This window comes from Theobroma cacao, chromosome 6, assembly GCF_000208745.1.
Source record: "Theobroma cacao cultivar B97-61/B2 chromosome 6, Criollo_cocoa_genome_V2, whole genome shotgun sequence".
Lineage (NCBI taxonomy): Eukaryota > Viridiplantae > Streptophyta > Magnoliopsida > Malvales > Malvaceae > Theobroma > Theobroma cacao.
This window is the reverse complement of record NC_030855.1, coordinates 21133828-21157830: the sequence shown is the minus strand read 5'-3', so window position 1 is coordinate 21157830 and position 24003 is coordinate 21133828. Positions and strand designations below refer to the sequence as shown.

The 24003-nt window shown below is 35.4% G+C and overlaps 4 protein-coding genes and 1 long non-coding RNA gene across 6 annotated transcripts; 2 read left to right on the top strand and 3 right to left on the bottom strand.

Moving 5' to 3' along the window:
- On the top strand, window positions 3595-4839 carry LOC108662541 (probable aspartyl protease At4g16563). Its single transcript, XM_018123052.1, has one exon. It carries the CDS (start codon window positions 3595-3597, stop codon window positions 4837-4839), a length of 1245 nt encoding a protein of 414 aa, XP_017978541.1.
- On the bottom strand, window positions 6317-9318 carry LOC18596376 (ras-related protein RABF2b). The gene is made up of 7 exons (XM_007024806.2): window positions 9020-9318; window positions 8248-8325; window positions 7984-8151; window positions 7204-7252; window positions 6996-7069; window positions 6740-6833; window positions 6317-6659 (listed from the first exon to the last, which is right to left on the bottom strand). The coding sequence occupies exons 1-7, from the start codon at window positions 9056-9058 to the stop codon at window positions 6559-6561; spliced, it is 603 nt and encodes a 200-aa protein (XP_007024868.2). The 5' UTR covers window positions 9059-9318; the 3' UTR covers window positions 6317-6558.
- LOC18596375 (trihelix transcription factor ASR3) lies at window positions 11694-14361 on the bottom strand. 2 transcript variants are annotated; one of them, XM_018122552.1, is made up of 2 exons: window positions 12775-14361; window positions 11694-12373 (listed from the first exon to the last, which is right to left on the bottom strand). In XM_018122552.1, exons 1-2 carry the CDS (start codon window positions 13459-13461, stop codon window positions 12011-12013), a joined length of 1050 nt encoding a protein of 349 aa, XP_017978041.1. In that variant the 5' UTR covers window positions 13462-14361; the 3' UTR covers window positions 11694-12010. The 2 variants fall into 2 exon arrangements, with proteins under 2 accessions (XP_017978041.1, XP_017978043.1); XM_018122554.1 differs by having other exon boundaries at window positions 12011-12357; window positions 12771-13461.
- Window positions 18622-21639, bottom strand: LOC18596374 (signal recognition particle 19 kDa protein). The gene is made up of 4 exons (XM_007024804.2): window positions 21176-21639; window positions 20343-20529; window positions 19462-19561; window positions 18622-19035 (listed from the first exon to the last, which is right to left on the bottom strand). The coding sequence occupies exons 2-4, from the start codon at window positions 20517-20519 to the stop codon at window positions 18905-18907; spliced, it is 408 nt and encodes a 135-aa protein (XP_007024866.1). The 5' UTR covers window positions 20520-20529; window positions 21176-21639; the 3' UTR covers window positions 18622-18904.
- On the top strand, window positions 23184-23892 carry LOC108662519. The gene is made up of 3 exons (XR_001928400.1): window positions 23184-23500; window positions 23597-23633; window positions 23802-23892. It is a non-coding gene; the product is annotated as an uncharacterized LOC108662519 (long non-coding RNA).

Genomic DNA, 24003 nt, shown 5'->3' with positions numbered 1-24003 from the left:
CCCAAAACTGACCATCTTTTTAAACCAACTAATCTCGCGCTTGTTGACAACAAATCAACAATTCCAATATAACCCATGTTCATGATCCCTTTCTTGTCTATAGCCATAAGGCAGTAAACTCTCTCAATCATTATTCTAGTTGATATTGATCAAGAGAAAAAAAACCTTGTTCAAGTGCATGTGGGTGCTAAACATGCTTGCAGTATCACACTACAAAAATGGGTGCTAAACTCTGCTGGTTGATGTTCACATTACTTCATTTAGCATATTGAGGATTCTCTGATTGACACCACAACCACGAAAATACTATTCTTCAGAAATGTTTCTTTATATGGGGTGCTTCTGCATATGTCACTTGATTCACCAAAATAGTCTATCAGAATGGACAATGCAATTCGCCAGTAATATTCATCTCTAGCACCAAAGACAGGAAAACATAATTGTCATGCATAAATCCCTTTCCTCTACAGTTTTGTTCTTTTCACTTATTTGGTTTATTTGTTTCGCTATGATACTAATTGAATTCTAAACCCTTCTACCTCCAGTGGAATGTACTTGTATCAACATTGATTGATAAAACACCAAAACCAAAAGCCATGTCAGCAATGATCTGCATGGGACAGCAGTAACCTTGATACTTACCAGCAAGAAGGAAATAGCCTAATTGTATCAACATTTTTCTTCTCAATTTGTTCATAGAACCACCATTGCAGAAAGTGGTTTTATTCTGAGATTAAGCAAACTCAGACCTTGAGGCCTAACTGAGCATTATATTTTTAGCTGATCAGATATATATATATATATATATATATATATATATATATATATATATATATTGATCAAGCAATCAAGCCCTTAACGGCTTGCTTATGTTAAAATGGAGACGTCATTGACCAAACAAAACACTCAACTGAAGTGATCTAAAAACAGATATTTAACAAGTAACTTGGGAAGAAGTACACAGGAAATTTCTTTGGTCGTAACAGTTGAAGCTTCTGCAACTCCTTTCATTAACAAGTAATTAACACAACTGAACTAGGCAAACAGGCAATGATTTGGTGGCTACAACAAGTCATATTGTTCTCGAAGTTTCTGCTAAAGACTAGATAAGGGGTTGGCAGAAATGAGATGGATTCTTTATTAAGAACATATCGCAGCTGAGATTTGTTCACAAGATATCAAAGGTTGGTTTATCAATTATTCTATACAAAAAAGCACCTTTGCATCTGTATATTTTTCCATAGTCCGTTAAGATTAAGCCCCAATGCCCCATGCCTTTTACCTACTCTGTAATGCTTAATGACGCAGACGATGCGTTAGGACAAATCTTGAACATCATTTTAATTTTCTCTACTTTTGGTACCAGAAACTAACCTGGCATGCGAATGCTTTTGCGCAGCTCTTCTTTCTGTTTTGTCTCTCTCTCTTTTTTTCTTTTTTAGGTTCTCTGCCTTTTCCTTATAATTAGATCAAAAGAAATATACAATGAAGAAAAATAGGTTAAATTGGACAAGTATATGTATAGCTAGGAAGCTTTCAATTCATATGCCTCCTTGACTTGTTGTAGTCTTCCATTCTTAATTTCAGCACAAATGTGTTCAACTGATCAGGCTTCAAAAGTGATGAATTAATCCAAGTGACCAAACAAACAGCATATCCACATATATAAATCTGACAGGATCAGTACAGTAACTAAAAGAAAAAATATATATACTTTTGAAGCTCTTTAATGCATTACTTTGCTGTAAGAATTCCATTAAAAAGTCGAAAAAAAGACAAAGTGCAAGCAGTTAAGATACTTGCAATATTAAAAAAGAAAAAAAGACGAAGTTCTTTAGTATTTGCAGTCTCACAGAGGAGCTGCAGGGCATTGTTTTTAAATCTTTAACATCTGACAACAAACTAACTTCTTAATTATAATAATCTGGCAAGTACATTCACGAGTTGTAGTCCTAACTAAAAGAATAAATGTCTTTGGAAGTGGTCCGATGTTGTAATCCAACATCCTTTATGAGTAAAATACAAAAAAACCTCCCCTCAAAATATGCCTTAAGTACACTTAAACCCCTTTTGTTGCAAAATGATCATCAGTTGACTAACAGTAGTGGATTGCAAGTGGGAGAAACAATGCATTTTGAAATAAGATATGGGCCAAGTGTAGTTTAGGTATGTTTTCAAGGGGTTTGTGTACTTTACTAAATGTAGTGATGTATAGTTAATTAGTTTTGCCAAATGAAGTAAAAGGCATGCGAGAATTTTGTGTTAGAATTATATGCGATTCTCATGCGACAATTGTGTTGCCACACATAGACGCTGGAGTTTATGGATTTTCGCGTCAAATCCATGGCATTGCCTGCAGAAAAGAAGGATTTGGTCCAAAGATTGTTCCTGTTAATTTTACAGAAATTTCAATCTCCTAAAGCCGCATTCAACCTTTTGGCGTAATCCGATTAAGTATCATGCAGGCCACTATCTCTCTCCGTTGATTCTGTGAGACTTGCCAATGGCTCTATCCAAGGCGAAACTTAAAAGTTAGAAAGGCAATGCTGCGGGGATTTCTGCTGCTGTCTTCACTCCCATTATAATATTATCACAACGGTAGAACTAAATTAAATCTCCTTTTACAACTACTTTTGAATCAAATTGGAGACAGAGATGAAATTTTCTAAGCCATTCTTCGAGTAGAGATTAATTACAAAGGTTTTTTTTAAGGACATCATCGTCTGAAAGATTACAGAAGAAGAGGTTTTGAAACTGATCATATCGTAACTTATGGCTCTGCTACACAGAAGTATTGGAGCAAAGAAAATCCCATATTCTAAGCATCTTAAAGGGGTTTAGCACATGCTTCCACAAAAAAGGCATGCCTTTCTGATGAAAATGTTTTCTTCTAAACAGCAGTTGTGTTCAGTGATTAGCAAAGTAACTACGCATGATGCGTGCTCGCCACTATAATCATCGTTAAGTTTTAAGACATAATATTCCATGGAAGCTCCTGCTTCACATGAAACTGAAACATGGGTTCCTCTTTGTTTTGCTTGAATCAGAAGACAAAACTTTGATACCATATATAAACGTATTATAATATTTGGCATGCGCACTTCAACTAGCTTCAAAGGGGATTTTGTTTGCAGTACCCTCTGATTATCCATTCAGCGAGCGCCGCTTGCCGTCCATTTCTACTTCAACTAATGTCATGCAGAAATTATTATTCATGGACATGTTGGTGGGAATAAATGTGGATCACGCGCACTCCACGTTCAAAATCCTATTCATATTGTTTTGTTCATGCAAGTTCTGTTATAACCTAATTTCAGCCATAAATTAATCAAGGTTTTCCATCTATAAATACCTTCTTTCGATCGATGCAATTCATCTCAGAACACAAATAAACAGTTTCCAATGGCAACATCTTACTCCATCATCACCACCATTCTTTTCCTCCTACTCATTGCATTCTTGAATCTCAATCAAACCCTAGCTGGGAATAGAAACCCTAATTCAGTCGTTCTTGGTCTTAAACGTTCTAGCACTTCCTTTCCTATACCTAAAGCCTCCAAACACTCAAGAAAGAGACTTTCAGAAGTATCAGATATGGTTGAGCAATTGAGGGCAGTTAGAGATGGATATTTGATAACTTTAAATATAGGAACACCTGCACAGGTCATTCAAGTTTACATGGATACTGGGAGTGACCTGACTTGGGTTCCTTGTGGCAATATATCTTTTGATTGCCTGGATTGTGATGACTATAGGAACAATAAGTTAATGGGTACTTTCTCCCCTTCTCATTCTTCTTCAGCTGTTAGAGACTCCTGCGGCAGCTCTTTTTGCATTGACATCCATAGCTCTGATAACTCTTTTGATCCATGCATTGAGGCTGGATGTTCATTAAGTACCCTACTCAAAGCCACCTGTTCAAGGCCCTGTCCTTCCTTCGCCTATACCTATGGTGAAGGAGGGCTAGTCACAGGGGCACTCACCAGGGATAACCTTAGGGTTCATGGTAGTAGCCCTGAAATCACTAGGGACATTCCCAGGTTTTCTTTCGGTTGTGTCGGCTCTACTTATCGAGAGCCTATTGGCATTGCAGGGTTTGGTAAGGGTGTACTTTCTGTACCCTCACAGTTAGGGTTCCTCCAAAAAGGCTTTTCTCACTGCTTCTTAGCCTTTAAGTATGCCAACAATCCGAATATTTCAAGCCCATTATTCATGGGAGATGTTGCTATATCTTCCAATGACAATTTGCAGTTCACCCCAATGCTGAAGAGTCCCATGTTCCCCAACTACTACTACATTGGTCTAGAGGCCATAACTGTAGGCAATATTAGTTCCGCTGAAGTCCCTTTAAACTTGAGAGAGTTTGATTCACAAGGCAATGGGGGTATGTTGATTGATTCAGGAACCACTTACACTCACCTCCCAGAGCCATTCTATTCACAACTTCTCTCAATGCTCCAATCAGTGGTGACCTATCCTCGAGCCACAGATGTAGAAACGCGAACAGGATTTGATCTCTGTTATAGAGTTCCATGTCCAAATAACAGATTTACAAATGATCCTTTCCCTGCAATCACTTTCCATTTCTTGAACAATGTAAGTCTTGTTCTGCCCCAAGCTAACTACTTCTATGCCATGAGTGCTCCAAGTAACTCAACTGGGGTGAAATGCCTACTGTTCCAAAGCATGGATGATGGTAATTATGGACCAGCCGGGGTATTCGGGAACTTCCAACAGCAAAACGTGAAAGTTGTCTATGACTTGGAGAAAGAGAGAATTGGGTTTCAACCAATGGACTGTGCTGCGGCCGCAGCCTCTCAGGGACTTCACAAGAACTGATTTCAGTGGTAGTTAGTGGTAGTTCTTGGTGTTAGCCTATGGTGCATCATTTGGCCCACACAATAATGAGGCATGACAGTTTCTACATTTGAATAATGTGTTGTAGCTGCAGCTTTTTTATTTTTGCTGAAGTTAGTTTGTACTTGATAATCAGTCCTGTACAAACTAGATTTTGATGCTGTAAGGTTTTGGAATTATCAAGATAAACGAGCTGGTGTTATTCTTATTGCTTACCTACAAGGAAACAAATTATGGTGGAGCAAGTTTTTATGAAGTATATTATCAGAGTAATGGGTGTGATGAGGATGATGTAGTGTTGCACATGCCAAAAGAGCATAAGAAATGAACATCTTAAAATTGGTGGAATCTTGAGCAACTTAGAGATCATGGGATTCTTTTTCTACTTCTATGTTTCGCACGATAATATTGATGTCTTTTGTTTATCATGCAATCAATCATTGGTATTGACCTAGAGATTCATTTTTAAAAGAAGCTTAATTCGTCCTCTACTCAGTCTGCTACTTGTCCTTAACTAACATAAGTCCAAGCATAAAATTAAAGCTTCATCTTGCCAGCTAGAAATCCAATCCACGATCATGGAAGATGGAGGTTTTTTTTTTTAAATTTTTTTGTATCAGATATGCCAAATAACATGAATTTGGATTTTGATTACGCCATCAAACAATTTGTTAATATAAGGTTTCGTTAAGTTCACCAACTATGTCTAAAATAAGCAAAACAGAACTAAAATAAGCGAGAAGCATGGCTTGGTTAGAAAAATGGAAACTAGGAACTGAAAAGCTCACCTATAATATCCGGAATGAAGAGTATTCAAAAGCTTTGCCTTCCATTTTCCCCCCATAGTGAGTTGAACAGGAGAATTATTATAGTATCTAATAATACTAATAACTTTTAGACTTTACTCGTAAACCATAGCTATCACTAGAGCAGAGATCGATCTTTAGGAATGGAATCCAACATCTAAAAAATTGGGTCTCAACTCAACAGAAGCATAGGCTTCTAAATAGATTTACCCAAGTTGAAACTTCAGAGTTACAATGGCTAGGGAAGAATAAAAATGGTCATGTTGAAATTGGTTGATCGGTGTTCTTTTGCATCTTCCGGTAAGTGCTAGGTCTACAACAAGCTTTAAAATATTCACTTCAGGAATATGAAGCCCCACCCTTTAAATGCCTACAGGAAGATTTTGTACTGCTTTAAAGCAGAGGAAATAAAAATGGAAAAGTTCCCACGTCCCTGCGCATAACAAGGCCACAGAATCTACTCCAAAGCATCTTAATAGCTACCAGCAGCACAAGAAGCAGCATTCTTAGCGTCTTTCACTAAATACAAAAACTGAATGAGCCCAAACCCGGCCGGGTGCGCCCCAGCTGCTAAGTTAAGGAGTATAGGTCATTCCCAAGACCCCAGGATCCAGATGGTAATTCAGTATATCGTTACCAAGCAATACAGTCTCTTCACAATTAACACAGGAAATGGCATTTTTTATTTTAACATGTAGGTTACACTATGGAAGTGAAACATACCATTACCACACTTAATTTACAAGAAAAACCAATCTCCATCGCAATTAATGGGTCTGGACGACATGCATGTACAGTTCTGAATGAACAAGGTAAAGTAAGGAAGATAAAACTTTGCTTTGTGGAGAGCATTACAAGAGCTACTTAGAAGTTTCAGGCAGGCAACAACCACCGCCTAAGAGCAACAAGATGCACTTGCTGTCCGTTCTGCAGGTCTATCCATGAGAACCATTCCAGCAGGATTTTGTGCTGGCTGCACTCGAGGCAATCTTTTAGCTATACAAAATAAAATCAGTCAATTGCCAATTCAATAAACAAATAATGCATGCTTTTTGGAAACTTAACAAATAAAATACCTATTTCATAGAAAATGTCATTGACATTGGATGCAGTCTTTGCAGAAGTTTCCATGAAGAAAAGGCCATTCTCCTGAGCATAGGTTTGTGCTTCCTGAATCACCAAGGAGAATAATAAGTCAAATTGACATTTGTATGTAGGTTGAAGTCAAAATAAACTTGAACCATGTCTATTTGACCTTTTACCATCTCAAAGAGAGATATAATGTTTAAATTTGAAAGCAAAAGAGATATGAAGTAAAAATTGATAACTTGCCTCAGCTGCCACCTTCCTTGCATCTAGTAAATCAGCTTTGTTCCCAGCAAGGGCCATAACCATATTCGGGTTGCCTTCACAGGAAAAGGAAAAGAAGGAAGTTAACATCAAACATTAGAATTCCATTACTCATAGACTTAAATAAACATGTCACAAGGATAAAAATAAGAACAATAAACTAAACATTTATGATCAGCAAAAATACTACCTTGTGCTTGAAGTTCTTGGACCCATTTTTTGGCTCTCTCAAATGATGCCTACAAAATAAGAACTCTATTACTATTCTTTTAGATACTAAATGTCACTCCACATCTCTACTAAATTTCAACAAAAGGAATATTACTGTTTTAAGCTTCAAACTAAAACAAAATTTCACCCTGAGTTTTTAAAATCTTAATAATAAGTGTCAGCTTCGATGAGTTGGCGAGTTCTAATACTGTATAGAATTATGCACTAAAAATGCCTCAACTATAAATCCTTTTCACAGACCCCCGCCCCTTCCTTTTTTTTTTTCCTTCTCTTGCAATAAGAGCAACTTTACATACAGAAGAGGAAACCAATTGAACAAAAGTATTTAAAAGGAAAGAATGGGAGGGGGGAAAGGGAAGACGGACCAATGTTAACAAATTTACACTAAGTCCAGGAGAATCTTATGTTTCCTTTAACGGACAACCTTCATATTTGAGATCCCTCTAAGCGAAATCATAGCATGACTAACATGATTCTGGAGAAGATACTCCAGTAGTTTTGATTGAGGCATCAACCAGACAAGATTTAAGTAAAACTTACAGTTGCAAACATCATAAAATTAGATTCATAGAAAGCTTGCCTTGAGAACAGTAATGTTTAGTGAATTTTAACTAAGTATTACATGTTCCCAAAGTTTTGATGCTTCATCTCCCAGCTTCACATTTTGAGCAATAGGCAGTTTAGTTTTCACAAGACCAAAACACATAGAGAAGACAATGGTTTGCCATAATGAACTTACTTGATTTGTTATATCATACACAATGATGGCAGCTGCAGCTCCTCTGTAGTACATTGGTGCCAAGCTATGGTATCGCTCTTGACCAGCTGTATCCCAAATCTCAAACTTTACAGTTGCATCATTCACAGCCAACGTCTGGGAGAAAAAAGCTGCACCTATGGTTGATTCCTACATCATTATAAGATAAATGTCAAGTTATGTATTCCTAAGTGAGATTTTGAATCAATAATGTTCTAAATCACAAAAATCCATAACAGCACCAACCTGAAATTCGACGAATTGTCCTTTAACAAAGCGCAACACAAGACTAGACTTCCCAGCTCCAACATCCCCAAGTAGTACCTGAATAAAAAAATAAATGTTAACAACCGCTACATGGAAGAAAAACACCAGTTCAAAGTTCAAACCAAAGGCCCAACGCAACTTTCTGATATAAACACAACAATTAAGTGATCAAATTCTAGACATGTTTTGCTGCACCATGGCAAATGAAAATATATATATAACGCCAAAAAGATGCAACCGCAAAGCTTAAGGTCTCTAATTAGAACACATGAATACTAGTCGAACCTAATACAATAAAGTAGTTGATACGATATCAACATAATATCCACTATAAGAACAACAATAAATCCCAAAGAAATTAGCATGAATCTAAGCATAAACTCGCAAGTAAGACAAAGTCAAAATTTTAACAAAACCTCTACGTTATAAACAACCTAAATCAGCTGCCTAAAAAGAGAGAGAAAAAAGGAAAATAAAACAAGAAAATTAACTTTGAGGATCAAAGCAAAACCCACATGACTCGATCGGCTCTAAAACAAACCAACAAAATCGAAACAATATTCTCCAAAAATAAGCCAAACCCTTATCACAATTCACATAAAAAAAAAAAACATGCATCATCCACCAAGAGCCAGATCAGAATTCAGCATCTAAACCCGGCCCCAAGCAAAATTACAAAACACTCGAAAAAAGGACTATCTTAGGGAACAACAGCAGGGTTTAAGATCAAGAGAGAAAGAGAGAAACTGACCAATTTAGCATTAATGTTCTTGTTTCCAGTGGTGGCCATGAGATCCTCTGTAATCAGATTTATGTTCCGAACAAAAACAGATCTAGGAAAATTATATGTATTAATTAAAAAGAAAATTGAGAGTTGTGGCTTGTTGGAGGCGTTGACGAAGAAAGAGGGTGTAAAAGCAAAAGGGTAAAGGCAAAGGGAAGGATCCTCCTCAACCCTCAAACCAAACTATACTCTCTCTCCCTCTCTTACAATGTCTTAACCCAAACTCGAAAGCGATCGCTATTCTATTTTTCCTCTTCGTTGGAATTGCGTTTCATTCTTTTATAGTCTCTTTTACTTTTATTTCGTCACTATTCCACGTGGCAACAGCTGAGCCATCATCTTTTGTGTTTTTGCCCACCTGCTCTTTGCCGTAGCCCAAGATTAAGCTCCATTGTTGAATGACTCTTAACAAGCTTGGGCTTTGTCAATACAATTTCAGAATTCAAGACTTTTAGGGCCCATAAGCCATTGGGCATTTGAGCCCCTAATAATAAGAACTCCTCCACCACACTCTGAGAAACCAGGGTTCACCAACACTAGCCCAAGAAAATGAAGGATTTGAAAACCAAAACATCTCCCAACATGTGCATTTCCATATAAACCAGGCAACAAACATAAAAACATAAGACAGGCCATGGGACCTCATTCTGCTAATAATGTGCAGAAACATCAAGTTCTGAACTCAAACCTTTCATGAATTTTCCAGACATGTTTCCCCAACAATAGAACAAATCTTAACAGAAAACTGTGACAACTTCCAACTAGTGAATAATTGGTTTGTATTATGTAACTTCTCATTAGGAGTAATTAGTGAAGAATCAAAATTTTAGCTGTTGATGATTTTCATGCATAGTTGATCTCGAGTTCTCAAATTCAGCAGCAAAGCTTCTCAATGCTCTTCATTTGGATGTTAAAAGCCTTTGAATCCCATATCAAGGTGCTTGGGAATAGTGCATGACACTGCTTCTGCCTACTAAGTTTTACAGATGAAAATAAATTTTCTAATCTCTAGAGTCTAAAGACAAGACTTCTAAGGTTTTCTTAGGGCAAGCATTCTTTATATGAGCATGCTCTAAAGGTAAAGCTGATATTCTGTGCACCATGGCTAGAAATGTTGATGTTCTTGAGGATTCTTATTCCCTTTTTTTCCCCGATCTTTTTTCTTAGTATGCTCTGTCAGATCAGAACAAAGCGTTTTTGGAACAAGCAAGAAGCAAGCAGATTTGGCCTTTTACTTGGAGTCTCAACACAAAGATGGCTCTAGTAGTTATAGTTGTTTTTCTTTTATTGTTCAATAAGGCATCTTTGAAAGGTCATGGTCCTCCATTTCGAATTCATGTTGGGCATCAATGGGTCCTCCCTGCCAATCAGTTGCATTTTACTTCTCAAGTATATATTTATATTACACAAACAAATGTCTACTGTGCAACAACTATTATCAGGTCTTATGGGGTTAGCTAAGTCTGCAAGTAAATGTCATAGTACTATCCTTACTGTTACTTTAATTTCGAATTCTGAAAACATTAGACATTTCAGTCAGAAACAAAACTTGAGTATTGAGAATTTACTTGCTTGTATTAAGAGAAGAAAAATAATGAAAGTAATATGCAGATTTTAGGAGTTTAGACCCTTAAGAATTGCAAGCAGAGCAATTTTATATTCATCCTGAGAGAAGAAAAGGAGACAAAACACAGAGGGAAGAAGGGGTTGTTGTCTTTTTGTGACAGTGTGGGGGCTGGGGAGAGAAAGGTAAAGCAGCAGTACCACTCTACCAAAAGAACAAAAAATGTGAAACAGTAAAAGTGTTGCAAATGGCCAAAATAGAGGGGGTGGTAAGATAGTAATTTGACTGACGATAGCACAGAAAAAAGGTTGCAAAAGCTGAAAATGCCCATTATATCCAGGCTCTCTATCATAACACTCTATAAAGGAAAAAGGCCAACTTTATTAGTACACAACCCTTTGTCAGAAAATTACAACCAAGCCTACCAAATTAGCCAATAATGATCCTCTCTTCCTTTCTCTCTCACTCTGAATTCTCAGTGGAAAATAAAGAGAAAGAAAGAAAGGCCCAACTTTTGCCACAGGCCACCAGCCTTCTCAAGAGAATACAAGACTACCTCCAATAATAGCTCCAGAATGGCACTTTGGTAAATTTGTCAACCATTGGCATCCCTCAGGGTTCAGAGATCCATTGACTGGTCGCCTTTGACCAGTCCCAGAGAAGTACTGGTCACTGCCCAGTTGCTGCAACGTTTCTCTCACATTTCTACCTCATAAATGATAAGATGAGCAGCTCCCCTTGTTCCACTTCCCCACCATGGCATGTGTGATTCACACTCCAAACTCTGTAATGTGAAACGGATCCTTGGTTTCTTTTGCAAACAAGAAAGAGTGGGGTTGATATCCCTTACGTGGCACTAGATACTTTTGCGGAATCTCCATGTGCATTTTTTTGCAAAGGTGGTGTAACACTGCAAGTCCGTAACAAATTACGGCAACTTAATAAAAGTTGTAGAGTTTGTATCACAAGCTAGATGTCAAGCACTTATGGTGTGACCTACCACTTTAACTCATGTGATCAAGGATTTGGATGAAAAATATATCATTTTCTCACTCTATACATATAAAGTTTACCATCTGATCACCAAGAGAATTAATGTAATCCACATTCAAGCCATACCGTCCTTGAAGAAAAACCCAAATGCACAACAAGCTGCTTATGTTTCACTTTTGGTAGTATTACAACCAACCCTAGTTTGTGTTTAAACACTTGACATGAAAGAGATAAGAGTTTAAAGACATAATTAGAATGATCAATGAAAGTGAGTACAACATAAAATTTAGATCACAAATGGGACTACCAATTACTATATACAACTACCAATGTGATTAATTAATCTCTCCCTGTCTTAGATATTAATGGATAGTTTTTCTTTTTTTTCATCAATAAGAGAATCACTTTGGAGCTGACTGGTTATTGTGGGAAGCCAGAGTGAGGATAGAATTAGCAAGCTTGTTAATGGCAGCAACCAGGCCATCAATGCCGTTTTTGTTGATCTCTGTCCTCGATTCCTCAATCTTGAGTCTTCTCTCATGCAAACTAACAAGATCTCTATGTCTTCTCTCCTCTCTTTCCTCACTAGCCTGGATGGCTTCTGCTATGATGGAAGCACTTTTAGAGATCGCAGTGCCCACTTCATTTGAGTTGTTTGCACTTGCAGTGCCACTGGTGCCTTCCCCATTACCTCCTGATCTTCTCCTTCTCTTTGCAGGTGAGTCGGAATACTCACTTGTATCAGAATCTGAGCTATCACACATCTCCAAAACATAAAAATATGGAACCAATGAAATCAATCAATACTAACTGAAAATTTATGACACATGATTACTACTATCAATAATTAGTGATGAAATCAGCCAACTCTCACCCCTTCCCAACAAAAATGAATACTACTCTTAAAAGGCACATTCAATCAGTGCATCATCAGAAACAGTAGTAGTTTCTAAAATGGCATACGAAAAGCATGGGAAGTAGTACATTAATATCGTAAAAGAGAGAAAATACAAACCCTTCAACATTACCATGGAGCAAATTTAAAGCAACCCTTGATGTATGGGCAAAGAAAGAATATTATTCACAAAATTGTTAGAAATATTATGATAAATAGTGAAAAAATGCGATATGAGCAAGGAAAAGGAAGAGAGAGAAGAGTACCTACTGTGGGCAATGGCTGAGCATAAGGAAGGGGAGATGGTTGCACAAGTGGTGCAGGAGCAGCTGTTGGCGGAGGCAGCGGCGGCAGTGCTGGTAGAGGTAACGCAATTGCTGGAGGAATAGCAGCAGGAAGTTGGTGTTGCAATAGAGGAGGCAATGAAGGTTGCACACTAGTCATTGGTCTATCCATAACATAAGGTATGTTGGGATTGGGACCTGACTCACCAGCAGCCACCACCCTTTGAATTCCTTTCTTCTCCACCACCTCCTCCAAATGCTCATATATCTGGCGCAACATGTTACTGGGCAAGTTCTTTTCTTTTCTTGCATTCTTCTCCATCTCCCAATAAGATCCTTCGTTATTATGATTATTCCCTTCTGCTGTCTCAGCTGTTCTCCTTTGGTACTCTCTCACTTTCTTGTAGTCCCTCATGAGATTATCCCACTTGTCATTGCACTGGTTTTGGCTCCTCAAACACCCTTTTCTCCAACAATAATCTTCCACCCATTTCCATCTTAGCTCTGTCGGTTTGCTCCTCCCTTCACTGTCCCCACTTTTCTTCATTCTCCTCTCATCATCCATCTTCTTTGCCTCAATCAATACCATTGTTTCATTAACAGTCCAGTTTCCTTTCCTGTATTCCCTCATTACAATATTGTTACCACCTTGATCAGCCATCACCAAGTGCATGCGACACCCTAACAAAACATAGGTAGAGATGAGGGAGAAGGAGAGCTGGGGAGAAGCTGGAGCTATCTGATTAATGCTCAAGAAAAGGGAGCAGGATGAACCCTTTTTACAAGAGGAGCTTGAAAGAATGAAAACTTGGCCCCAGGGGGTCCAAAACTGAATACTTGCGACTTTTGCTCTCTTTTTGGAGACCTGATTTGATGTCGGGTAACAAAAGTAGTCAAATATCACAAGCTTGCTAATTGAGGCAAGAATTAATATGGGTTCTACCTAAAGCTAAAGATCAGTGCCTCAATAAACATCACTCTTTAAGACCAAAAAAAAAAAATGGTCATCTTGTTTTCATGATTTTGGTGATTTCAAAGAGGAGAATTATGTTTGCTAATGTAAATGAAAATGGGGGAAGCAAGGCCAAGTTAAGCAGCTGCCTGTTTTGTTGTCACCATCTATCTCTTCTTTTTCCTCCACTTCAAACTTTCAACTCCTTTTTCGTGTGCCTGTGTTTTGGTTTGCACTCCCCCCCTTAAAATCATCAAAAAAATCTTCAAAGTTGAAAGTTGAAATCTAAACTACTTATTCAAACCACTGCTCCCCACAAAGTGAGGGAAAGAAAACAATGAGACACAGAGAGAGAGAGAGAATGGGGGTGAGAGAGGAAGGGTGGGAGAGAGAAAGAGCTATCTAGCGTACCATTATAAGAAAAGGCCAAGCCAATCCATTCAAACTGACATATCAACAAACCCCAAAAAATTTCACAGAGAGGGGGAGAGGGAGAGGGAGAGATCTTTTTCTAGGAAAGGTAGCTTAGGATAGAGAAAAAGATGTAGTGTTGCCTGCATTAGAGAGAGTGTCAACATGAAGACCACACATGTGGCTAAGCCACCAATCATCACACCGCTTTTGAACTACCTCTACAGTGCTTCCCTACACTTTCCATTAACACTTTTAGAACAACTTTGTACCCATTCCTAAGACATTTGTGGCCAAAAAGAAATGCTTCTACTTATTACTAGTATTTACAACGGATTTGACTTTTAAACGCCATTTAAATGCAGTTTTGAATAAATTGACTTTTATTTCTCTACTTTAATCAAATACTAGTGATGAATAACTTGCAGACAATTGCATTGGAACTTGATGCACTTGTCCAAATTTAATAGTCAATACTGATAAAATAAGATCATGATAACGCGCGAAGCACAGGATATTTTCCCCTAAGCCAGCAAGATCAGGCAAGAAAGATCTACATTAAAAGACTAAACAACATGGCTAAGAGCACCCTAATCATTTGGTTAGGCATCTTAAATAAATCCCAGGCCACCATGCAAGAGATGGACAAGGGAGAACAGATAGAATTGGCAGCACACAAGGTCACATGGTGTAGATGGGGCTTTGGGGGAGATTATTACAATAAGACCCCTCAAGGGTTTGGACATTATGGGACGAAGAGGACAGTTTTGTCCTTTTAGGATACACAGATGTCAATTTCGTCTTTTAAGGCAAGACATTTAAAGCTCAGTGCCACGTCGGCAGACTTTTTCCTTCGCTTTTCTCTACCTGCCAGCTAGGACAGGAAAAGGGGCCCAAAATTTTGCCAGGGTTAATTTGACTAGGGCTTTGACCAGAGAGAGGACGAACCATGGGGTCTCGAAGCCCCTTGACTAGTCTCTTTCGTTCTAAGTTTTTGGACTCTAGCCTGCACTTTTTTTATGGATTTTAGCTGCACCAATGCAAGCTATGGTAAATTCGTTACTGTTCTTATTGGTTTGCTTTAATTCTCTCTGTTCTTTGCTAACTCTTGATAACACCTTTTAAGTTTTTCACTACAATAATTTCAATAGATATAAGTTTTATATATATATATATATATAGTTCTGTCTCCTATTTATATTTTTCAAATGATGATGTATACTATCTGTTATTAATTTGATCAATACAAAAGTTATAGGAACAAGCTTTTATGTTTTTTTCTCCCGTCCATTCAAAAACTAGTACTATTGTGTTCTTCATTTTTACTCTTCTTTGTTATACATGAAAATTTTATTACTATTTTTTTTCTTTTATCTTAGTTATTTCAACTTTATTTTTTATATAATAGTGACTAAAGTTTACACATTACAGCTCCATCATAAATCTAAAGGACATGTTAGGTTTGCAAAATGAAATACAATGTAAATGGAATAACTATTCTGTAAAAAAAAATATATGATAAAAATAATTATTATATAATTTTGTTTATATAATGGAATTGTCGTTTTAATTTTATTCCAATATTTGGTTGACAAAAAAATTTTAAAATAATAGAGGAATATGAGATAAAAAAAATTAAAAAAAAAAACCTTCATTATAATTTAGGATTTTTAATTAAAATTTTATTACGATTATTTATTTATATTTGTATTATATTTTTTCTCTATTTTTAAATATTAAAATATTAACATTTTATAATTTATAATTAAACTTTAATATAATTTTTTATTTTCATTTCTTTTTTTTTTCATTTTTATCTCTTTTTCAATTCTTTTCTTCTCTCTTAGCCGACTAGGCATCGAAGATGTGATTGGCATAATAAAGTGTTGATCTACGTTCCTTGGGATCAGATCTGGCTATGGAGGCATTGGTCAACCATTGTGGTCGAAAGATTCTTAAAAAAGAGACGAATTAGGTCGAGAGAGAAAGAAAAAGATTAAGTTTTATTATATATGGGACAATAATTTCACAAAATGATTAGGGACATTTTTTTCTAAATTTTTTAACCCATTGTATGACTTGCGAAATAGCTATTATCAAGAGGAGTTGATAATAGTAGCTATTGGGACTTCTATTGGAATGGCCCTTCCACAAACAAATAAAGAAAATAAAGGAGGATGAAAGATAAGGACAAATGAAATAACCATTCCTTCTACCAACACATGTAAAACGCGTTTTAGAGGAGTTGAGAATAGTAGTGATTCTGACTTCTATAAGAATGACCATTCCTAAACAAATAAAGGAGGAATGAAAGATATGGACAAATGAAATAACTATTCCCTCGAACCAAACATGTAAAAAGTGTTTTAGGGCATCAATTCAAACCAAAGTTTACAACCCATTTTGGCTCCAGATTAATGCCCATCTTAATAACTTATGCATTTACTAATATTGTGAGTGACACCAATTGTAGACTAATAAAAAATTGTGGCAACATAATATAAATATGATGATAGTGATGTGATAGAAAATAAAAACCCTAAAGGTCACTTAGGGAGCATTTGGTAGACAAGAGGCGAAGGGAATGTCTTTACATTGTTTGGTTAGTGTTTTTGGATCACAATGATAGAAAGGAATGTCATGGAGGGAAAGTTACTTTCTCTCAATAAAGGGAAAAAAAAAATATATTTCTCCCCAACTTAACCTCCCCGACCTTTCTATTTTATGTTCTATTCTTCTTCCTTCCTACCTTCTTCTCCTTCTTCTCACTACCTGTGGAAAGTGTAATAGGTCCCCAATACATTTGGGTCAAATTCCACCATCAAATTCGAAGATGGGAGAGATTGAGACCTTTAAGGTTTTATGAACTCCTAACTCAAATTTTCAAGAAATTTGAAAATATTTTGAGAAAAATTTGTGTTTTTGATGTCAAAAATTGAGAGAGAAATTTGAAAGTGTTTTGAGAAAAATTTATGTTTTTGATGCCAAAAATTGAGAGAGAAACACCTTAAATCATTTAGAATAAGAGAAATTTACTAAGGAGTTGAAAAGATTTGAAAGGGAGAGATATTTAGATACTATAGTTATGAGAGAAAGGAAATGTCAAGCACACTTAAAATAGTATATCTATCCATAGATAGGAATATCTCATGAGTATCTATTGATAGATAATGTGATCAATAAGTAGATACATGACGTCAAAAATTTATGTATCCATCAATAGATTTTTCTTTCGATAATGTTTTTTATCATTTATATGATAATTTTAAATATTATTATTTTTAATTTTTATAAGTTTAAGGTAAAAATAAATATTTAGTAATTTTATATATTTTAATATTTAAATAATCAATATTAAAATATGAGATTATTTTTGTTATGTTATTATATTATTTTAATAAATAGTTGAAAAGTTAAAATTTTATATTAAAAAAATATAAATTTATTCAACTTTATATTATTATACATAAAAATAATTTTATAAATTTATATTATATTTTTAATAAAATGATTTTAAACTAAATACTACAATATAATCCTCTCAGCAATCACATTCCTATAATCGATCACTTTCCTCTATTAACAATCACATACACAATAACATATCAAACGCAACCTTAACAAGAGCAATACGTTGGATACTAAAGAGTTAGGCCATCAAAGCTGCTGTGGGACTCATCTAGTATTTAATACTGGGACCAGTGATGAAAAGGATAATGAGATGGGAAATATCCACACACTTGACTATTCGCAACAGTTCCATTAATAAAGCAACATTTATTGCAAATAAGGACTGTATTGTAGGAGCACGGAGTCATACACTTGACAATTTAATACTGCCTACTTTTTAGTTTTTACACGCATGCTTTAAAAAAGGGGGGACAAGTCTTTATTTTTCTTTGGTAATAATTTCGATGTAAAATTTAAAAAAAAATGTCAATAAAAATTGCTTCAAAAGCCTTCTCTACATGTTCAAGTTTTACCAAGACCTTTTCGAATTACGGTTCTCACGATGAGTATATATGGTACTATGTATTTTGGATTTACGGGGTCCACTGCAGCGGAGATCGAGACATATTCATCGCACCTTCCGTGCATCCGTGCTACCAAACGGACACCACAAAATTGCGATGTGCTACCCAACGGTTCTGAATACCCACCACAAAACAGCAAACCTAGCGACAACACATGATAAATGGTGAAAGTCAACAAAACAATGGCCTAGATTCTCCAAGCCTAATTATTTCATTGTGTACCTTCAACCAAAAGCTATCTGCAACCCATTACTTGCCTCTATTATTTGCTTTTTGGCAAATAAAAGGATTAGCAAGGCATGAGAAACCAGACAATAGTATATTAGGCATTAGAGAAAAGGGTAATACTGTTTCCTTGAACAGTATTTATGTGATATAAAAACAGTGTTCGAGGAATAGCATGAGGGATTTAGTTTTGGTTATGATAATAATAATATGCACCATAAGCGGTATTTGATAATCCAAAACCTAAAAAGCAATAAAGTCAAAGGTTCAAAGATTGTCCTGTCCAGCATTTGAGGAATTTGTTTTGAAACATATAACCTAATGTTTTATCTGAAAAGGTAGAAGCTTACTCAGATAAACCCCCCCAAAAAATGTTATATATGAAGATGTTTTAAGTCAATGAGAAATTTAACATGTTCAAGGGAAATCCATGCTTCAGAGAGAGAGTTGGACGCCAAAAGCCAAACTCTTCTGTTGTGTGAGGAGTGAAGGAGTTATCTCTTCTTTCTTCCACCCTTCCCACTCTTGGATGGTCCAGCACTTGATGTGGATGGAGCTTCCTGCTTCTTAGTCCTCCCAGGATGTCTAGGTACCAACTCAGCAACATGAAGCATCAGCTGTTTTCCTGCAATTTATCCAAACAAATTAGGGAAGTAGGGTCTTTTATGGTGGAATTCTCTAAGTTACAATCCAGTCATAATCCATTATGGCACTATTCTTTTTTTCTAATTAATGAAATTAATGTGACAAAGAAAACATTCCCCCTTGATAATTTTAATTTCGTGAATCAAAGAGTGAAAGTGCTTATACATTTGCTTCAGATGAACTTATGCAGCAGTACAGGAGCAGAGGAAAACTATCAGAGAACTCAGTTATAAACCATCTTCTATTGCATAAACAGTACTGCAACTTACTAAACCCCAAGGTAACCATGTTTACATGCCTGCAAATGTTTCTACAAAAAGTATAGCGTTTTTTCCAAGAACTTAATATTTTTATTCTACAATCAGGCTCCGAACTTGCATTAGATTATTTGTGAAACTACACTTACTGGAAGAAATGGCTGGATTGTATAAAGTCCCATCTTCCTTTCTCAATTGGACCCTCACTCTCCCTCTTTGCATGAAATCACGAGGGTATGCCTTATCAATCTGCAATAGTCAGAAAAATCACCTGTTATAAACAAGTACCAAGAACTAGTTTGTTTAACCGCTGAAGAGTAACAAGTCAATTAAGCATGCAACAAGAGTGAGATGGAGAAGATACATGGCATATTTTTATAGCATGGCCCAAGTTCCCAAACAAAATAATAGGCAAATGATTATTGTCATGGAATGAAGAAATAATTTAGCTAATAAATTGCTCTAAAGGTAGCAGCCTATTGAGGTTTAAGGGCAACCTTCTTGCAGGGAGAAAAGACGTTTAGAAGTTATGAGACACGGATAATAGTAAGACTGAAATATTTGATATAGGTAGATTTCTGACACAGGGCAGAAAGAAGCAAAGATAAAAAGAAACCATGGGTAAGACACTGCAAATGTAGAGCCACACTCTCAGATGGGTCCTTGAATGATGAAATGAGCAGTGCCTGAAAGCCCCAAAAACCAAGCTTGTGGCATTCTGACTTTAGAGGCTACAACAGTTTTAAATCCTGAAATCAGGCAATAATAACATTGGTGACTGTCCTCGGTTAATTTTGATTGTCACTAAGAGAAATACTTAAAATTGTTAGAATAATGTCAGCGACTGTCCTCAGGGAATCCCGATCATCACTGAGGCAAATACTTATAAGTAACTTGAAACCTCAGGCTTCTAATCAGGCACAAAAAGTTCATATTTGAGCTTGGGTCTTATTCTTCCCCACGTTTCCACAATGGAAAAGGAAAATAAAGGGATCAACGAAGTGACATCACAAATCATACAAGAACAGACCTCAATGGCATTCACAAGTTTGAGATGGCTGCAGCAATCAGCAATTTCAGCGCAAGTGGGATTTTCGCATGCTTTAGTCAAGCTAATTCGCCTCCCCTCAGCAACTGTTTTCTTTGAATTAATATAAACTGGATAGAAAACTACCCATTTCTTTATGTTGGAGATTTCTCCATTCATCTTCTTCTGTCTGAATCCAACAACATATCACATAATTCAACAAAGATGTTACAAGCAAAATAGTTCAAAACCAATATTGACATGCAGAAAAGCTTTCATAGCCGAGTTAATGACATAAAATACGAATCTAAACCTACTAACCAGTAACATTTTACATAAATCAATAACCAAAAGCTGGAAACCATCCACATAGATCAAATCAAACCAAATTTTCTAATTCTACCCCATGAAACCAGCAACGATAAGCAAGGAAAAAATTTTAACAAATAGAATCCCCAAAAAAGCCCGGAGAAATCTCAATAAACAAGCAAAATCCATGATTTTGTTTTTTAACATAATAGAATCCCCAAAAAAGCCCGGAGAAATCTCAATAAACAAGCAAAATCCATGATTTTGTTTTTTAACATAAAAAATCAGATCAATCAAATCCCTAATCAATTCCATGACAAATCATACTCATGAACAATCAAGGTGGAACAGGACAAAATTGAATACTCGCAAAAGCAAAACCCTAAATCAAATTCAAGGTTTTTTCTTTTTTAAGAAAAATAGCAAATTTTCTATCCTTCTTTCTTAAATTAATTGATCCAAAATCAAGACCTATACCCTTTTCTCAGCAAAATCGTAACGAAATGTTAAAAGGTTGTCTTTCTAACCTGAATTTTCGATTTGATTACTGCTGCTCGGCGGTAACGTTGGGGGTCTGGCTTGGAATTTTGGTTACTCAAACTACTGATTGCTGTGGAGAAATTAAAAATTAAAAACGGCTACAAAAGCTGATGCGACACCGTTTCATAACCGAGTTCGTGCATGCTCAGACAGGTAATAATAATAATAATAAACTGTACGATTTTTGAAAGGAAGTTGGCTGTTGACCTCACAGCCGGTGCCCGAGGGACGGAAGGAAAACGGACGGTGGTGTAAATTTTTTGAAAATTGATTTTTAAAAAAAATTCATTTTCTGAAAAGAAACAACAAACTTACTTTTCAGATAAAATTGGACTTTATTTTTTAAAGAAATAAGTTTTAATTAACATATTCTAAATTGTGAAAAGTGATTTCCACCAATATATGATTGTTTTTTTGGTGTCTTTTGATGAATGGGACAATTTGGTGGAAATCCTCTCAATATGCAAGTCATGAAGCGTTTCCCTAGGAGGAAAAATTTCGTACAAAATCACAATCTTTTCCTAATTAACAACTTTAAACGAGTTTAAATATATTTATAACATCTATAAAACTGCATAAAATGCAAGGTACATGGGGGTTTAGGTTGACACTTAGCAAGCTTTTCGACGCGCATGGCACTCTTTTATATTGAAATGTTGCATGTTATTTTCATGTCATGTGGTCATTTTGTTAATTTTCTATGTTGCAAGTTAAACAAAAAAAGTCAAAAGAAAAAAGAAAACAAATTTTGAAATAGGTGGTGGACGAGTTGGGTTGGATTTTGTTTTGAGTTGAGTATTGGGGTAGGAGATTTTATGATTTTGGTGGATTTTTTTTTGGACTATTTTACACATAGTGAATAACAATTATTATTATTATCTTTATTTCTTTTAACTTTTTAAAAGTGGGTTATTTTGTTTTATAAATTTACTTTTACTTACCTTCATTTTATAAATTCAAATGAGCTTATATACATGCATACATATATATATATATATATAAGTATATAAGTTAGATACATAATAAGGTTTAAAGTTGATACTCCCTTAGCCCTTTGGTTGATACTCTATTTTTAAAATTTTTTATACTAAAGGTTAAACAAAAAAATTAAAGAGAAAAAAGGGGAGAATTTTTTGAATGGAAGTGAATGATTAATAGGTTGAGTTGGGTTTTAAAAATGGCTATAAGATTGTAAGAGATTTTATGATTTGGGTGGATTTTTTTTTGGCTTTTGTACATGTAATAGATAATAATAATAATAATAATAATAATAATAATATTATTATTATTATTATTATTATTATCCAGTTTTATGTTCTTTCATTTTTTAAAAGTTGGTTGATTTTATTTTGTAAGTTTGGGTTTTTAAAATGGGTATTTGCTTGTAGGAGAATTTTAAAATTTGAGTTTAATTTGGGTGATGAATTTACTTTTTGAATTATTATTGTTGTTGTTGTTGTCATTATTGTAGTACCCTGTATATTAATACAGTGATTAACAAAGTTTATGAATGTCAATTGAGGTTGATTATTGAATTAAAAGGGTAATTCAGAAGTGAACTTGTGAAATCTCAACCCCTATAAACAAGTAATTAAAAGTAGACGCGATAATACGAACCGGAGGTAATTTCGTAATTTCTCTTGGTAGGCTCTTACGAGTGAGTTTTTTTTATGCTATTAAGGTCTAAATAGGCCTAAGGAATGAATAAATGATGTTTATGATAGTAAATAAATGAGAAAAATAAAATTAATGATAATTTTCATAGTAGGGGCAAAATGGTCATTTTGCACCCCGAGTCAAAATTTTCAATTTTCGTAAGCTCGAGTAGTTTAGATCATTGTGGACTTTGTCCCAATGTCAAAAGAATAAAAATATTACACAAAGGATCGGAGAAGAACAAGTTAACTGTCTAAAGGGTATTTTGGTAATTATGTGAGAAAATGGATAAATATAAGGCATAAATATCCAAGTTTCTGACAACTTCTTCAAATTTTCAGCAGATTCTTCAAGCTTCCAGCAACTTCGTCTTCTTCCTCACCCATCCAATGCCATTTTTCATTCCACCTCCATGAAAATCAAATTTTTCATGTGATTTTTCCTTGTTTTCTTTTTATTTCTTTTCTTTTACTAATCCTTCCTTCTCTTAACTTCTTGGGCACTGAATTTGCAGCTTCTAACCCTAATTTTCAGCACATCTAAACCCCAAGAGAGAGAAAAAAAATCTCTCATTGTTTCTTATATTTTCTATTTCTACTTCACTTTCAACAACAGTTGGATTTTTGGTTTCAAATCTTCATTTTCAAGGTTGAAAGGTATATATTTATAACTTTTAAAAATTTTGAATTTATGGTTATATTTTCAGATTTATTCTCTAATTTCTTTAAATTATTTTTTTTTGGAAAGATTAGGTCTTTGGTTGATCTTCATGCCTCCAAGCTCATCCAGGTAACGAAATTTAAATTGGAGTAGTTGGCCAAATGGGTTTGTGAATTAGACTAGAAACCTAGGTTAAATGTTAGGTTAGAGAGTAGATTGCCTATTGTAAATTCATTAGAATTATTAGATTTAATTTACAACTTAATTGAGGTTGTTATGATTTATTGATAAATATAGGTTTTAATGGTATTTCGTGACTCCTTGGATTAGGACCTTGTTGGTGCTAGTTTTGTCAGGTGAGTGAACTGCATTTCAAAATCATTTTGGGAATGTAACTGTTTTGTACAAAGCATTTGAATGATTTTATACAACTTTATCTTAAAACAAGTGCCTTGGGAACAAGCTTTTGCTAAATGATTTTATGTTGTGATATGTGGTT

Coding starts and splice junctions, on each gene's coding strand:
- LOC108662541 (XM_018123052.1), top strand. CDS start 3,595: ATGGTTGAGCAATTGAGGGCAGTTAGAGATGGATATTTGATAACTTTA.
- LOC18596376 (XM_007024806.2), bottom strand. CDS start 9,058: ATGGCCACCACTGGAAACAAGAACATTAATGCTAAATTG. Junction 8,152..8,247: donor GACAATTCGTCGAATTTCAG/GTTGGTGCTGTT, acceptor ATAATGATGTAG/GAATCAACCATAGGTGCAGC. Junction 6,834..6,995: donor CAAGGAAGGTGGCAGCTGAG/GCAAGTTATCAA, acceptor TTGGTGATTCAG/GAAGCACAAACCTATGCTCA.
- LOC18596375 (XM_018122552.1), bottom strand. CDS start 13,461: ATGCACTTGGTGATGGCTGATCAAGGTGGTAACAATATTGTAATGAGG. Junction 12,374..12,774: donor ATGCTCAGCCATTGCCCACA/GTAGGTACTCTT, acceptor TATGTTTTGGAG/ATGTGTGATAGCTCAGATTC.
- LOC18596374 (XM_007024804.2), bottom strand. CDS start 20,519: ATGAATGGAGAAATCTCCAACATAAAGAAATGGGTAGTTTTCTATCCA. Junction 19,562..20,342: donor AACTTGTGAATGCCATTGAG/GTCTGTTCTTGT, acceptor TGACTATTGCAG/ATTGATAAGGCATACCCTCG. Junction 19,036..19,461: donor CAATCCAGCCATTTCTTCCA/GTAAGTGTAGTT, acceptor GATAAATTGCAG/GAAAACAGCTGATGCTTCAT.